Source organism: Oncorhynchus nerka, linkage group LG14 (assembly GCF_034236695.1).
Source record: "Oncorhynchus nerka isolate Pitt River linkage group LG14, Oner_Uvic_2.0, whole genome shotgun sequence".
Lineage (NCBI taxonomy): Eukaryota > Metazoa > Chordata > Actinopteri > Salmoniformes > Salmonidae > Oncorhynchus > Oncorhynchus nerka.
This window is the reverse complement of record NC_088409.1, coordinates 74,335,508-74,352,560: the sequence shown is the minus strand read 5'-3', so window position 1 is coordinate 74,352,560 and position 17,053 is coordinate 74,335,508. Positions and strand designations below refer to the sequence as shown.

At 45.2% G+C, this 17,053-nt stretch overlaps 1 protein-coding gene across 1 annotated transcript; it reads left to right on the top strand.

Moving 5' to 3' along the window:
• The first annotated feature begins 5,164 nt into the window (after positions 1-5,164).
• LOC115141881 (beta-secretase 2-like) lies at positions 5,165-16,464 on the top strand. The gene is made up of 9 exons (XM_029681211.2): positions 5,165-5,720; positions 11,773-11,861; positions 12,134-12,347; positions 12,906-13,037; positions 13,563-13,697; positions 14,051-14,152; positions 14,412-14,561; positions 14,710-14,878; positions 15,095-16,464. Exons 1-9 carry the CDS (start codon positions 5,430-5,432, stop codon positions 15,331-15,333), a joined length of 1,521 nt encoding a protein of 506 aa, XP_029537071.1. The 5' UTR covers positions 5,165-5,429; the 3' UTR covers positions 15,334-16,464.
• The last annotated feature ends 589 nt before the right edge of the window (positions 16,465-17,053 follow it).

Genomic DNA, 17,053 nt, shown 5'->3' with positions numbered 1-17,053 from the left:
CAGGATCCGCCAGTCAGCCAGACTCTTCCAGATCTGCCAGTCAGCCAGACTCTTCCAGATCCGTCAGTCAGCCAGACTCTTCCAGATCCGCCAGTCAGCCAGACTCTTCCAGATCCGCCAGTCAGCCAGACTCTTCCAGATCCGCCAGTTAGCCAGGATCTGCCAGAACCGCCAGCCAGCCAGGATCTGCCAGATCCAACTACCTGCCTGAGCTTCTTCTCAGTGCTGAGCTTCCCCTCAGTCCCGAGCTTCCCCTCAGTGCTGAGCTCAGTCCCGAGCCCTCAGTCCCGAGCTTCCCCTCAGTCCCGAGCTGCTTCAGTCCCGAGCTGCGCCTCAGTCCAGTGGGTTCCTGGGTGAGGACTACTAGGCCATGGTCGGCGGCGAGGGTGGACTATCCTAGGACGCGAGGGGGAGGAACAAAGACATTAATGGAGTGGGGTCCACGTCCCGAGCCGGAGCCGCCACCATGGACAGAGGCCCACCCGGACCCTCCCTATTGTTTTGATGTGCGTCCGGGAGTCCGCACCTTAGGGGGGGGGGGTTCTGTCACGTCCTGGTCGAAGTATAGTATGTTTGTCTTCAATTATCTGGTCAGGCCAGGGTGTGACATGGGTTATTGTGGTGCGTTTTTGTCATGGGGTTTTTGTGGGGTGTCTAGCATAGTCTATGGCTGCCTGAGGCGGTTCTCAATCAGAGTCAGGTGATTATCGTTGTCTCTGATTGGGAACCATATTTAGACAGCCATATTCTTTGAGTATTTCGTGGGTGATTGTTCCTGTCTCTGTGTTTGTAGTCACCAGATAGGCTGTATAGGTTTTCACGTTCCGTTTGTTGTTTTGTAGATTTAGTTATTTCATGTATCGTTCATTTTCCATTAAAGAACATGAGTAACCACCACGCTGCATTTTGGTCCGCTTCTCCTTCTACAGACGAACGTCGTTACACACATGCAAAAGTGATTGCTTTCGATAAAAACGCGTTCTGCCTTCCCAATGAAAACTAGTATGAAAATGCTAACATATATTTTATGGAAAAGAGATGCACCATGCTGCATTGTTGACAATATGACAGAGCGGCACAGATTACCGGTCCGTTTTAGCAGAGCGCACCTCCCACACCGGCTTCGCCCTGTCACAAGATGGGCCATAGCTCGGTTCAACCGGAGGCAGCTTAATCAAATCCCCTCAATGTGTGCAAGGAAGAATTTAAAGCTCTCTTTGTTCTGATTGTCTCAGTTCTCATGATGGACAACAGGCCCATTGAGGCTCTGCAAAAAGACACACACAGTCAAAATTATAAATGACCATAAGGGTGCTATGAATTTATGATAATAATGTCTTTCCAGGAAGCTAAGAAGGATAGAATGCAGACCAAGAAAACACAAGACCAATTCCAGCAGAGCCGGAGGCAGAACCAATTAAATAAAATTCTAAAAAATATCATAGAATTTTTCCAGGCAAATTATCCAAAAGATAATTACTGAACTATTATGTTTTCAAACAAACATTGTTTTCATACCACAGCCATTTTGCTTTCTTATCCCTACTCACATGACCCCATACTTAAAGTGACAGGTATAATTTTGACCAATCAACAGAATTTCAACCTGGCATACAAATCATGGCATGGATCTACAAATATTTCAATAAAACATGTCAAATGTAACCTTTCTTTCTGTTTTATTTCATTCCACATTTAATGTGGAGATGTTACAACTGAATGTTGACTTGCAGACTGCCTGGAATACATTTCTTGACTTAAAAGGCAGAGGCCAAAGGAAAGCTTTGATGCTAACATTGCGTACATCTTATTTACAGGAACATCAGGTGTTATATAAATGGTGATATCCATAGTAAGCACCATTTGATTATGTCACGTGAGCACATAGGCCCTACAGTGCATGCAGCTGTATTGCTATGGAGCAGATTGGTAAATCCTTTTCCCAGGCTGTAGGCTGTGGAACTTCATTGAGGACATGTGAGACTGGAACTGTCTTAGCTCAAGTGGAACTCATTGGGGCTGTGGGGGGAGACAATGCCTGTCTCTGTGCTGCTCTAAGAGAATGAAGTATGTGATGTAGTGTGTCATATTGATCCCTCTGACAACTACGGTCTCCCTCCCGCCACTTGTGGTGACAGAGACAGACTGGACGGTTTGCTGGTCATCCACCACATTGGTCAAGTGAGTGAGACAGGGCCTAAAGGGAATCCACCTTAATGACACTTTGCAGCAGATGATTGGGTAATTTTTATGCAATCATGTGGATCAGTAGTTAGGTAGGACGAGGAGGGCAAGGGTCAATCCAGAACACAATGCAAATAGGACAAGAACACCTCTCTGTGCACTTGGGTCATTCTGTTTCACCTTTGAAAAATACTAAATAATTTCCATATAATTCTAACATTTACAATATAAGCTTACGTATGCCTATTTATTTTGTATCTTACAAACAAAATGTCCTCAATGAAAAAAACATTATTATTTTTCCTCCAGCTAAAGACTAGTCATACAGCACATAAATCACTTTTAAAGGTCCAATGCTGCTGTTTTTATCTCAATATCATTTCTGGGTAACCATTAAGTACTGTGATTGTTTTCAATTAAAATGGACAAAAAGCAAAAATGTTGCTGCAACTGTCTGGGAGTGGCCTTTGCCAGGTCCTCAACCACCGGATGTTCCGGTTTTCAGGGGAAATGGAAAGAGAACCTATGATGTGACTTCTGCTTTTGGAAGTTAACCTCTACATAATCGGTGTCCCCCCGCGGGACGGTTGAGCTAACGTAGGCTAATGTGATTAGCATGAGGTTGTAAGTAACAAGAACATTTCCCAGGACATAGACATATCTGGGCAGAAAGATTCTTGTTAATCTAACTTGACTGTCCAATTTACAGTAGCTATTACAGTGAATAAATACCATTCTATGATGAGAGTGCACAATTATAACTTGAAAATGTATTAATAAACCGATTAGGCACATGTAGGCAGTCTTGGTACAACATGTTGAACCGAAATGCAATGGTTCATTGGATCAGTCTAAAGGTTTGCACATACACTGCTGCCATCTAGTGGCTAAAATCTCAATTGTGCCTGGGCTGGAATAATACATTATGGCCTTTCTCTTGCATTTCAAAGATGATGGTACAAAAATACTTTAAAAATGCATGTTTTTTCTTTGTATTATCTTTTACCAGATCTAATGTGTTATATTCTCCTACATTCATTTCACATTTCCACAAACTTCAAAGTGTTTCCTTTCAAATTGTATCAAGAATATGCATATCCTTGCTTCAGGTCCTGAGCTACAGGTAGTTAGATTTGGGTATGTCATTTTAAGCAAATTTGGGGGGGAAAAGGGTCTTCTCCTCAACACCAGTATGTAGGGGAACTAGTTTCATGCATTTCTTTTACGCCTGCTATGTTAGGTTAGTCTGGGAGTGATCTGAGTGGGGAGGGGAAAACAGAAAAATAGCTGTTATTGGTAGAGAGGTTTGGAACTCTCTTCCTTACTAGTCTATTAGCTAATTTAATGCATGGTGATGTCACTCCATCCCACCAAAACAGGCTGAAATTTCAGCCGGTCTTTTCAAACAGCTCTTACACTAAAATGGCATTATTATCATGTTCACAATTTTACAGTATTATTCCAATCTCATAATGTTGAAATATATACAAATCACAGAAAGAAATCATGTTTTTGACGGCTCTGGGCCTTTAAAGTGAGATTGGTTGACTGACAACAAATTGTTGCTACATATGGAAAAAACTGAATCTATTTTGTTTGGAACAAAACATAGATTACTTAAGGCTGACAAAATAAAGGTAAACTGTGCAGGCAAGGAGATTGGATCTAAAACAAGTGTAACTTCTCTTGGTGTGTCCCTAGATCAATCCCTTTCTGGAGACCTGATTGCTGCTAAAATTATTTTGAAAATGGCGAACAAATTGACATTTTTATATCGTAACACTAGATATTTTAACATTCAAGTTAAGAAACTGCTTGTCTCTACCTTGATTCAGTGTCATTTTGATTATGCCTGCTCTCCTTGGTATAGTGGGCTATCAAAAAAACTGAAAAAGAGAATGCAGGTCATGCAAAATAATGTAATCAGTTATATACTGAATGTCCCCCCTAGGACCCACATAGGGGTACAGGAGATCTGAGAGGTGGGCTTGTTGCCTTTGGAGTCCAGAGTGGACCAACTTAAACTGAATCATATGTTTTTCATCTTAAATGATCGTGCCCCAGGTTATATGAAAAACCACATTGATATGGTCTATAATCAATACAGTTACAATACCAGAGCTAGTGTTGTCTTGTAAAATCCCCAAAGTAAAGAGTTCTGCCCCCTACTGCTGGTCAGGTGTATTTATTTGAAGGATCGGTATGATTTAAAAAAAAAGTAACCTTTATTTAACTAGGCAAGTCAGTTAATTAAGAACAAATTCTTATTTACAATGACGGCCTACCCTTAACCCGGACAATGTTGGGCCAAGTGTGCGTCGCCCTGTGGGACTCCCAATCAAGGTTGGATGTGATACAGCCTGGAATCAACTCCTCTAGCCTTTAGATGTAGTGCCTTAGACCGCTGCACCACTCGGGAGTCCTGATGTGCAATTAATAGATTGTTTTAATGTGAAATTAATATGGATGATTTTTAGGGTTAGAGAAAGTGCAGTGAATCGAGGCACTTTTTAAGATGTCAATATAAATTAATGTATTTATGGTTGTTTGTAATTTTGTCTTGCCTTTTAATCATTATATGTGATATTGTTTTTACCATCGAGGACCACTTTGGAAATAAGCATATTAATGAATAATTTCAAGTGATATCGTCTGGGTCCACATTGTACATTTTGTTGTATATGTTGTCTGTTACCCAAAATAAAATAAAGTAAATTCAATTCAAAGGCTGATAGAGGCCTCTAGTGGCCAAAAGGCAGTTTTAGCATGGACAGGGCCTCCAGCATGCTTCCACCATTTTAAAGTAGTCTAAGTAGTTATCTAGGTGGGGATGCCTATGGGTTGTAGCCTCAGTGGTGCTGCCCGTGGTGTCACAGACGCTATAATGGCACATATATAAAAAATAAGTGCTCTATCTATCTCTATGGTGCGCCCCACAGGCGCCCTTCAAGCAAATCGTCGTTGACCAACAAAAAAACTCGTCACATCCGCGATATGGATTTCAGGAAGTAATCTAAAATAATAAAGTGGTGAACAAGTTTCAGAGAGAGGAGTAAACTTCTAAATGACAAGTGTCTAAATGTAAAGCCGGAGTTATTTCTTATGTGTTTCTTTAGCGTTGTTGTCGGAACATCACGTTCACCATGATTACCGCACTGGAGGTTTCATGTTGGCCAAACTGAAAACTAAGGAGCAAACTTTGAACAAGGAGCTGAACTTTTGACTTGCCCTAAATATTATTTGCCATGGCTTACCATAAAGGTTATATTCCTTTTAGGGCATTATTTATCATGCTCTGTTTTGGAATGGCAAAATCTCTCTATACCATTCCACTTAAAATATTTACAGGTAAGTTTAACTCTTCTTTGGATTTGGATTTAACTCCTCTGAAACTAATACAAGCCTCGGGAAATGGACTGTCCCTGGCATCTGATCCAGCTGGAATAGTGAACTTTCTGGACATGGTCACTAACTTACAAGGCGACTCTGGCAGAGGTTACTACATGGAGATGACACTGGGTACCCCTGGTCAAAAGGTATATGAGAATAGGACCTATTGTTGTTTTTAAGTTTTCAATGTGGAATACATTTCTTGACCTCTTTGGTATCACAGTCCAAATGTTTTCAAATTAAGGAGATATGCATACACACACTACCGGACACCTACTCATTCAAGGGTTTTTCTTTTCTTTTTTACTATTTTCTACATTGTAGAATAATAGTGAAGACATCAAAACTATGAAATAACACATATGGAATCATGTAGCAACCAATTTTTTTTTAAACAAATCTAAATATTTTTGAGATTCTTCAAATAGCCACCCTTTGCCTTGATGACAGCTTTGCACAGTCTTGGCATTTAAAAAAAATTACTTTATTTAACTAGGCAAGTCGGTTAAGAACAAATTATTTTCAATGACGGCCTAGGAACAGTGGGTTAACTGCCTTGTTCAGGGGCAGAACAACAGATTTTTTTTACCTTGTCAGCTCGGGGATTCGATCTAGCAACCTTTCGCTTACTAGTCCAGCACTCTAACCACTAGGCAGAGAGAGAGGCTAGGAGGCGATGGGGGGAGGGAGGGAATAGGCAGGGTGAGGGATGAGGCATGAGGCGAGGGAGAGAAGAGGCGAGGCGAGTTGAGGAGAGAAGAGGCGAGTTGAGGAGAGAAGAGAAGAGGAGAGAAGAGGCGAGTTGAGAAGAGAAGAGGCGAGTTGAGAAGAGGAGAGGAGGTGAGAAGAGGCGAGTTGAGGAGAGAAGAGGAGGAGGTGAGAAGAGGCGAGGTGACGAGAGAAGAGGAGAGGAGGTGAGAAGAGGCGAGGTGACGAGAGAAGAGGAGAGGAGGTGAGAAGAGGCGAGGTGACGAGAGAAGAGGAGAGGAGGTGAGAAGAGGCGAGGTGACGAGAGAAGAGGAGAGGAGGTGAGAAGAGGGAAGGTAGGGAGGGGAGAGAACAGGAGGGAAGGTGTGAGAAGAGAAGAGGGCAGAAGAGGGTAGAGGAGGAAGAGGGTAGGGAAGGGAGAGGAGGGGTGGGAAAAGAGAAGAGGGAATGTGGGGAGGGGAGAGAAGAGGGACGGTGGGGGGGAGAAGAGGGAAGGTGTGAGAAGAGAAGAGGGGAGAGGAGGAATAGGGTACGGAAGAGAGAAGAGGGAGGTAGGAAGAGAAGAGAAGAGGGGAGGTGGGGAGGGAACAGAAGAGGGAAGGTAGGGAGAGAAGAAGAGTGGGAAGGTAGGGAGAGAAGAAGAGTGGGAAGGTAGGGAGAGAAGAAGAGTGGGAAGGTAGGGAGAGAAGAGGAGTGGGAAGGTAGGGAGAGAACAGAATAGGGAATGTGTGAGAAGAGAAGAGGGGAGGTGGGGAGGGGGAGAAGAGGGTAGATAGGGAGAGAAGAAAAGAGGGTTGTTGAAAAGGGAGAGAAAAGAAGAGGGAAGGTGGGGGGAGAAGAGGGAAGGTAGAGAAGAGAGAGAAGAGGGTAGGTAGGGGGAGGAACGGGGGTAGAGAGAAGAGGAGAGGTAGGAAGAGAAGATGGGAGGTAGGAAGAGAAGAGGTAAGGTGTGGAGGGGAGGGAAGGTAGGGAGAGAAGAGGAGTGGGAAGGTAGGGAGAGAAAGAGGAGTAGGAGAGGAAGGTAGGGAGAGAAGAGGAGTGGGAAGGTAGGGAGAGAAGAGGAGTGGGAAGGTAGGGAGGGGAGAGAAGAGGCGAGGGAGAGAAGAGGCTAGCGTAGGGAAGGGGAGAAGAGGCGAGCGTAGGGAGGGGAGAAGAGGCGAGCGTAGGGAGGAGAGGAGAGAAGAGGTAGGGAGGAGAGGAGAGAAGAGGTAGGGAGGAGAGAAGAGGTAGGGATGAGAGGAGAGGAGAGAAGAGAAGAGACGAGGAGGAAGGGGGAGAGGAGAGGAGGGGAGGCGAGGTAGGAAGAGGGTAGGGCAGGGCAGGGAGGGGAGGTAAGGAGTGGAGAGAAGAGGGCAGAGGAGGAAGAGGGTAGGGAAGGGAGAGGGGTGAGAAAAGAGAAGAGGGAATGAGGGGAGAGAAGAGGGAAGGTGTGAGAAGAGAAGAGGGGAGAGGAGGAATAGGGTACGGAAGAGAGAAGAGGGGAGGTAGGAAGAGAAGAGGGGAGGTGGGGAGGGAACAGAAGAGGGTAGGGAAGGTCAAGAAGAGGGAAGTTAGGGAGAGAACAGAATAGGGAATGTGTGAGAAGAGAAGAGGGGAGGCAGGGAGGGGAGAGAAGAGGGTAGGTAGGGAGAGAAAAAAAAGAGGGTAGGTGGGTAGAGACGGGAAGAGGGATGGTTTGGAGGGGAGGGAACAGAAGAGGGGAGAGGAGGAAGAGGGTAGGGAAGAGGGAAAGTAGGGAGTGGATTGAAGGGAGGAGAGAGAAGAGGGAAGAGACGGTTTAAGGAGAGAAGAGGGAAAGTCGGGAGGGGAGAGAAAAGAAGAGGGAAGGTGGGGGGAGAAGAGGGAAGGTAGAGAGGAGAGAGAAGAGGGTAGGTAGGGGGAGGAATGGGGGTAGAGAGAAGAGGAGAGGTAGGAAGAGAAGAGGGGAGGTAGGAAGAGAAGAGGTAAGGAGGGGAGGGAACAGAACAGAAGAGGGGAGGGAAGGAAGAGGGGAGGGAAGGTCAAGAAGAGGGAAGGTAGGGAGAGAAGAGGAGTGGGAGGGGAGAGAACAGAATAGGGAAGGTGGGAAGAGAAGAGGGGAGGTGTGGAGAGGAGGAAGAGGGTAGGGACAGTTGAGAAGATGGAAGGTAGGGAGAGAAGTGAGAAAGTGTGGAGGGGAGAGAAGAGGGAAGGGTAGGTGGGGAGAGACAAGAAGAGGGATGGTTTGGAGGGGAGGGAACAGAAGAGGGGAGAGGAGGAAGAGGGTAGGGAAGAGGGAAAGTAGGGAGAGAAGAGGAGTGGGAAGGGAGGGAAGAGAAGAGGGAAAGTAGGGAAAGGAGAGAACAGAATAGGGAAGGTGTGAGAAGAGGAGAGGGATGGTGTGGAGGGGAGAGAAGAGGGGAGAGGAGGAGTGGGAAAAGAGAAGAGGGGAAAGTAGGGAGTGGAGTGAAGGGAGGAGGGTATGGAGGAGAGAGAAGAGGGAAGAGAAGGTTTGAGGGGAGAGAAGAGGGAAGGTCGGGAGGGGAGAGAACAGAATAGGGAATGTGTGAGAAGAGAAGAGGGGAGAAGAGGGGAGGCAGGAGGGGAGAGAAGAGGGTAGGTGGGGAGATAAGAGAAGAAGGATGGTTTGGAGGGGAGGGAACAGAAGAGGGGAGAGGAGGAAGAGGGTAGGGAAGGTTGAGAAGAGGGAAGGTATGGAGAGAAGAATAGTGGGAAGGTATGGAGGGGATAAAATAGGGTAGGTAGGGAGAGGAGGATGGAGGTAAGGAAAGGAGAGAACAGAATAGGGAAGGTGTGAGAAGAGAAGAGGGATGATGTGGAGGGGATAGAAGAGGGTAGGTAGGGAGAGGAGAGGGGAGGTAGGGAGAGGGGAGGTAAGGAGGGAGAGAACAGAATAGGGAAGGTGTGAGAAGAGAAGATGGGAGGCAGGGAGGGGAGAGAAGAGGGATGGTGTGGAGGGGAGGGAACAGAAGAGGGGAGAAGAGGGTAGGGAAGGAAGAGAGAGGAGGAAGAGGGTAGGGAAGGAAGAGAAGAGGCAAGGTAAGGGAGGGAGGGGAGAGGAGGAAGTGGGTAGGGAAGGAAGAGGAGTGGGAAGGTAGGGAGGGGAGAGAACAGAATAGGGAAGGTGTGAGAAGAGAAGAGGGGAGGCAGGGAGGGGAGAGAAGAGGGTAGGTAGTTAGGGAGAGAAGAGAAGAGGGTAGGTGGGGAGGGAAAATTGTAGCGTAGGGAGGGGAGAGAAGATGGTAGGGAGGGGAGAGAAGAGAAGAGGGGAGAGAAAGAGAGAACAAGGGGAGGGGGCACAATAACACCAAACCTCAAACAGTTCTATCTACAGTATGATGCAATTAGAGGCCTGATGTTAAACAAGGCGTTATTCAAATGAACCACTAATTGCCACATCTGTTAGCCCCGTCGCAGCAAGGCTGAGGTGTTGGCTGGAGTGCGTCACATCTGGTAATTGGTACAAACAGGTAGCAGATGTACGTCCCCTCCACTGAGCCTCTGCTAATTAGCCAGGCAAGGCTCAACCACAGGCGACTAGGCCGCCGTGCTGGCTCGGGGATGGGGAAGAGGAGGGATTTGCCTGGCAGTGGCCCAGCCAGGCTAGGGGAGTACGGAAGAGGATTGAGAGGGTAGGAGGTACAAGGAAATGCCCCTAGTTGTCCCCAACAGACTGCGTCAGGATGGTCTGTCCGGTTTGGGCCCAACGTGAGTGGCGTGCTGCCATCGGTGTGGTGGCAGTAGGGTTTCAGATGTCAGAGCCACGGTGGTGGGACTTCGGCCAGTCCAACTAGGAAACACAGATAGGGACGCAATATAGAGCTTTGAGGAAGTACAGTGCCTTCAGAAAGTATTCACACCCCTTGACTTTTTCCACATGCATCCTGTTTGCAATAAGGCACTAAAGTAAAACTGCAAGAAATGTGGCCAAAAAATGAACTTTATGTCCTGAATAAAAAGCGTTATGTTTGGGGCAAGTCCAACACATTACTGAGTACAACTGTTCATATTTTCAAGCATGGTGGTGGCTTTTTTTTTTGGTTGATAAAAAGAAACTAAGCACAGGCAAAATCCTAGAGGAAAACATGGTTCAGCCTGCTTTCCAACACTGTGAGACAAATTCACCTTTCAACAATATTCTAAAACATAAGGCCAAATATACACTGGAGTTGCTTACCAAGATGACATTGAATGTTCCTGAGTGACCTAGTTACAGTTTTGACAGATCTTGGAAGAATTAAAAAAAATAATAATACGAATATTGTCAAATCCAGGTGGGCAAAGCGCTTACAGACTTACCCAAAAAGACTCACAGCTGTAATAACTACCAAAGGTGATACTAACATGTATTGATTGACTCAGGGATGTGAATAGTTATGTAAATGAGATATTTCTGTATTTCATTGTCAATACATCTGCAAGAATGTCTAAAAACATTATGCGGTATTGTGTGTAGATGAGCGAGATTCATTTTTATTTAGTCCATTTTGAATTCAGGCTGTAACACAACAAAATGTGAAATAAGTCAAGGGGTATGAATACTTTCTGAAGGCACTGTAGATCCTACTAGGGTTTTTGTTTACCGTATATATTGTGAGGAATAGCTAGGCCTATTTACTCAGTGTTAGTCCGTCATCAATACTTCCTGCTCATCTGTTGTTGTTTTTTTTCAGAACAGGGTCGACAACACTAGAATGCAGAATACTCTTGAGTAGACTATTTATTGAGAGCAGAATGCTCCATTTGTTCTGTCTGGGTGTCAAGTAAGGTCTTCACTGTAAAATCTCTGAATAAGTCGCTTCTTATTCTCAGCTTTGATGAAGCCCACGCTTTAGTTGGATGGAAACAAATATCCAGAAAATCATGTTTTCCTCAGGCTGCTTTAGGGAAGAAACAGGAAATAGAATGTCACACCAGCAGACCGCATTCCTGTGTGTTTCCTGTGTGTTACCTCTCCTCCATCAATCCAAAGTGCCTTAAAGGCTGGGTATGCAGCCTAACATGATTTGAGGTCATGTTTAAATGGTAAAGAAACTCATTTAGAGAGCCGTGGGGGGGCCTGTTTATTATGGCCTCTTTAATGATGAGGAATGTTAAGTAATGACTCTTCTGCGCCGGTCACCGAGGTGACAGAAGTCGGTTATCTCATTAGTTCCCCCTCGTTGAATTGATGCCTGAGACAACATAATCTCAACTGCTGCTTTGCTGGCTCATGCTCCGCTCCTGCTCGCACACAGTCGACAAATACCAGGTTGGAGGGACATTTAGACTCTGGAGAAATGGGTGGACGTTTTTCCCAATGACTACCAGACCAGAGAGCTTTTTTTCGCATCCTCAGACGTCAGAAGCATATTAGTAAATACCCTGTTCAGCTCAAAGCACGATTACTGACTGTGAGTCCGTTTGTGTGCTTATTGCGTGTATTAAGATGAATGGGGTTGAGTTGTTCTGTGTGCTTAACCCAGATGGTTGAATGATTGATAAAGTACTCACTACTCTTTTGTTTTCCAGCTGAATATCCTGGTTGATACGGGAAGCAGTAACTTTGCAGTGGCTGCAGCAGCACATCCCTTCATCACACACTTCTTCAACACAGCACTGTGAGTCGTCAGGCTCTCATATTTACTCTCAGTGGAATAGCTCTTTCTATAAGGTCAATAAGAAGCCTACGTTATCTACACATTCTATTTGGTGGCCCCAATAATATTAGAAAATGCCTTAATTCAATAATCAATGTTTCACATCAATCTCATAATTTATACTACAATCTGATCGTGTTTATTTTTGTTTAGAATTCGCTCAGGCATGTGTTTGATAAGATTTCCTTTGTCTAAGAGTACTGGTGACTCTCCCTGTCCCTCCCTGTGTTCAGTTCCAGTACGTACCAGTCCACTGGCAGGGGCGTGGCCGTCAAGTACACCCAGGGCAACTGGGAGGGCGAGCTGGGCACCGACCACGTCCGCATCCCCAGCATCCCCGGCACCCCCACCATCAACATCGCCACCATTCTCTCCTCCAACGGATTCTTCCTCCCGGGGGTCAACTGGCAGGGCATCCTGGGCCTGGCCTACCCCCTGCTGGCTCAGGTAAAGGGGTTGGGCTTGGTGCACCCTGGGACTCTGGATATGAAGGAAGGGGTTCCATGCCTTTCGCCATGTCTGTTTGATTTGGCACAGTGGTGTACGTAAGCGTGGCGGGACATGAAGAGCTGCTGAATGTTATCAAAGAGCAAATCAAGGTTCACACACATGATGTTGTTCATAATCTCATCATCACATAGACCCATGGGGTGTGGTGGCTGAGGCTATTCTGAGCTGACACAATGTATGCCTTATGCAGATTGAGGTCAACCATTTTAAATCATTAACATGCAACAACGTACGGTGACCACTCTGTACTGCAGTTCTCAGCTTTTGTTCAGATGATTTGCAGAATGTTTGTCAAACATCACATGTATATATACACCATGTGAAGTCAAGGTATATGGGGGGGGTCCTGTTTAGTCACAGTGATAACTGATAAGACTTTATGCTGTCATTCTCTGTGCTTACAGCTTCACTATTGACCAATAGGACAGCCAAGACATTACACTGTTTTATACTAAGTTAATGATCAGTGTTTTGTGTTTGTCTCCTGTTTCTCAGCCTGACTCCTCGGTGGAGCCCTTCTTTAACTCCGTGGTACGACAGACAGGCATCCCAGATGTGTTCTCCCTCCAGATGTGCGGAGCTGGGTTGTCAGACAGCACCACTGCCGACCCCGCGGGGGGAAGTCTTGTGAGTAGTCAGGAGGAGAAAGCTAAAGGCTATGTATGGGAGGAGTGAATGCTGGGGGAGGCTTATAAAGGCTGGTTGTTGTACTGCAAAAGAGGATGATTATTGAGGCTGTTAATCTCACGCACGCTAGGCAGACACTTGGCATAATATTGCTCCCGACGCCCAGACCAGATAAACCTTTCAAGGGCGGATGAGACTGAGCGGCATTTTTAGAAACATGATCGCTAGCAAGTCTCTGCGCCTCTCAATGAGTTTCCCCATTGGATGCCCAATCTAGTTAGTGAGTGGCTAATTAAGCTAAGAGAGCCCCCTGCCGAGAGCAGGGCTGTCGGTGTTATAGGAGCGGTCGGGCCGACCACGTGAGCCTCTGAGAGGGGCAGATGGGAGAGATGGTGGGGTGTAATCACTGTCTGCAATGACATACCAAACTGTGCCAAGGCATTCCATTGTAGTTTTATTATAGTATTCAGGCAATTATTGTCATCAGTCATTTGTACGGTGAATGAAAACCCAGTTTTGTTTCAGGTCATGGGAGGGGTTGAACCAACATTGTATTCGGGGTCCATGTGGTACACCCCTATAAAGGAAGAGTGGTACTATCAGGTGGAAGTATTAAAGCTGGAGGTTGGGGACCAGAATCTAAACCTGGACTGCAAAGAGGTATGAGACAGACTGGCCCCATGTTGTTTTCTAAATGTTTCAATCTGCACAACACGTCAGGAACAAAGACTAACCTCGGCCCTAAAGCCCAAGGCTGTTTCTAGTCAGCATTCTTGGTGGATTAGCCTGTAGTGCAGGTTTGGAAAGAGGAAATAAAGCAACAGTTAATAAAGACAACAATATGCTAATCCTGTTTCTGAAGCCTTCCAGGAATCAAGGTGGACATTTCAGATTTTTGTTTGATCAAGATCTTCTGAAAGGAAACCATGTAACTGAAGAGGAAAAATAAAATCTGCCTCCCTGTTTCTTTATACATCTTCTCTCTCTCTCCTCACTCTTTCTCCTTCTCCCAGTACAACCAGGATAAAGCCATAGTGGACAGTGGAACCACTCTTCTGCGGCTGCCTGTGAATGTGTTCAATGCTGTGGTGGAGGCCATCTCAAAAACATCTCTGGTATGTCAGCCTCTGTGCCCATGATCAAATGACAAAGGACTTCTAGGATTACCTGGTTGTCTGAGGACACTGCAAGTTATTTCCTTTTCATACAGTATGACCACGGCCTGTATTTTTACCACCCCAATATGGCCAACTTTGTTCTGGTCTACAGATCTGAGAGAAAATGTGTAGTCATCTATGTAAAAGTACACTTTTTTTCTCACAACTCCGTAGTTTTGTTGGAGTCTTAATCCATCGCTGTCTTTCTATGGTCTAGATCCAGGACTTCAACTCAGGGTTCTGGGGTGGCACTAAACTGGCCTGCTGGTTGAAGGGGGAGACACCGTGGAGGTTCTTCCCCAAACTGTCCATCTACCTGAGAGCCACCAACAACAGCCAGTCCTTCAAAATCTCCATCCTCCCTCAGGTGACAACAAACGTCCCACATTTTGCCCCCGTGTGTTTTGTTGTTTTCTTACGCCAACCAACATCCGTCATCTTGTTATGAGCTTTAGATCTGTTTGCTGACAGCTCTTTGATTGACATTAGTGTGTCTGTGTGGCTCCTCCCTGCAGCTGTATATCCAGCCAATCACAGACGTGGACGGTAGGCTGGACTGCTTCCACTTCGGCATCTCGTCGTCAGCCAACGGCCTGGTGATTGGAGCAACCGTCATGGAGGGCTTCTACGTCGTCTTCGACCGGGCTGAGAAGAGGGTGGGCTTCGCTGTCAGCAGATGTGCAGGTGAGGGCTGGAGACACTCAAGGGCATAAAGGATATTATTGGGTCTTACATAAAGCCTTGGACTTCCAATACAATATGGTTATGGCTCTAGCATCAGAAAATGTCATTTTTTGGGCTATTAAATGTTTATCTGCTTGGTCAAGTGTCCTTCGTATCCAAAATATCGCATTCCTCAATACGTCAGTCATTATAACCCCAAACCCTCCCTCGCTCTAGTGAACGGTGGGCTAGCCGTGTCAGAGATCTTGGGGCCCTTCTCATCTGCAGACGTGGCATCGGACTGTGCTGCTGGAGGGCTGCTGAAGGAGCCCCTTCTCTGGGTCATCTCCTATGCCCTGATGGCAGTCTGTGCTGTGGTACTCCTCATCCTGCTCCTCCTCCTGTCCTGTCGTCACCGAGACCAGTCCGGCGAGATCACCGATGAGTCCTCGCTGGTCCGCCACCGCATCAAGTGACTGAGGCGGGCCTCGGGTGGCACGACAGCGGCCACCGGCAGTCCCAGTTCTACTGAGGCTGGGAAAGGGGAGGGGTTGGGGCTTCACTGACCAATAGGACTGTTCTCTGGACATATCATGGGGGGAAAAAACCTAACCCGTTTGACCAGTGAACACTTGTCTTAGCTTAGATGTTACCAGTTCTTTGCACTCCAGTTTTACATCAACCTCTGATTAATTTAGACACATGTTATAAGACTGAAGGTTGGGTAGCAGAAAGGAATCATGCTATCCTTATGCCAGCCCAGTTCCTCATTGCACATATTACCTGCTGATTCTCCACTGCCTACAACATGGTAGTGAAGCACACTGCTCTCAGCTGAGAGACAAGGTCCCAAGAACTCTTAAACAGTCAGGTTTATTTTGACTTCTTAGAAGCCTCAACTCAAAATAGGATATTGTAAATGATGCTTTGTTGAATGTTCCCCACAGGTATCAATACCATTATTTCATGTCAACTTCTGTGATAAAAGGAGGAATGTTTTGTAGCAGTTTCTTATTTTCATTCACAAAGCACAACCAGGAGTTCAGACATTATGTTGGGGTAAGAAAATCACTTAGGTTGATATCATACTTCCCTTCTGGTTTACAATGTCCTCATATGGGAACTAGCATGGTTTGTAACATTTTTAATTGCACTGATCAAAAGTGTCAAACAATAAGAAGATCAATATCACTGCATGTGTATGAGTGAGAATGAAGCAATCGATAGGATTTTGTAACCGACATTGATGTACTTTTACTGCTATACATATTTGAAATGTCAATGTGATTGTATAATATTATTTTAAAAACTTGCCATTGGTAGACACATACAGAAAACTGATTTGTAAGGGCACATGTTTCTATGCTAATTAATGTTCTAAATTGTACAACACCCAAAGTTACCGATGATTTCAAAAGTGGAGAGAAATTGTCTTAAGATGTACTGTATTTTTCTATCAAAAGTTAAAGAAAATATTTTGCAAAGGTGTTGATATGAAACTGTTGTGCATGATCATGTTTGTTTAAAATGTGTTTTAACTGTATATCAGTGCCAAAGTTGTGATTGTATATAATTACATTGACCAGATTAAAGTAAAGGCTCTCTCATTCCAGTGTGATAATAGGCCCGGCCTCTATTCCAACAGCCTTCAACCTGGATAAACAATCCACTTGACTAGTATGACTAGAGAAAGAGTTACACAAGTAGAGGGCACCATGATGCAGGTTCACTTTCTCTAATCTTGAGCTCAAGAGGAACTACCAAGAACACAAGCACCATCTGGTGATCAAAGTGGTACATAAACGTAATGACTTTTCAAACTGAACAGTATATATATTACACGAAACAGTATCAGGATGTAGAAGTAGTCATTTAATGAATACATACAAATGAGCACAAATATTGAATTTGTTGTTTATAACATCGGAATTTCTGATGACGCACTGTACGTACAAACATCTCTTTCTGGCTTTTCATTCTGTTTCCACCATTTCATTCTGATTGTCCACCAGTGATTTCTCAGTTTATCTTTATTTCTGCAAAACCAAACACCATAGTTACAACTTCCTATTATTAAAAAGTGTATTCATGTAAATCACAATGGATTTAATGGTTTCATATATCCAGCCTAGGAAGAAGGCAACGTTTCCATAGATGCCTGGTTTGTTCCTCGGCACAGACATCTCCCCAGCTTGT

What these genes read in the sequence shown, in the direction of transcription:
- LOC115141881 (XM_029681211.2), top strand. Translation starts at nt 5,430, where the DNA reads ATGGCTTACCATAAAGGTTATATTCCTTTTAGGGCATTATTTATCATG. An exon ending in ACCCCGCGGGGGGAAGTCTT is followed by an intron (nt 13,038 to 13,562) that starts GTGAGTAGTCAG and finishes GTTTTGTTTCAG; the next exon opens with GTCATGGGAGGGGTTGAACC. An exon ending in CCATCTCAAAAACATCTCTG is followed by an intron (nt 14,153 to 14,411) that starts GTATGTCAGCCT and finishes TCTATGGTCTAG; the next exon opens with ATCCAGGACTTCAACTCAGG.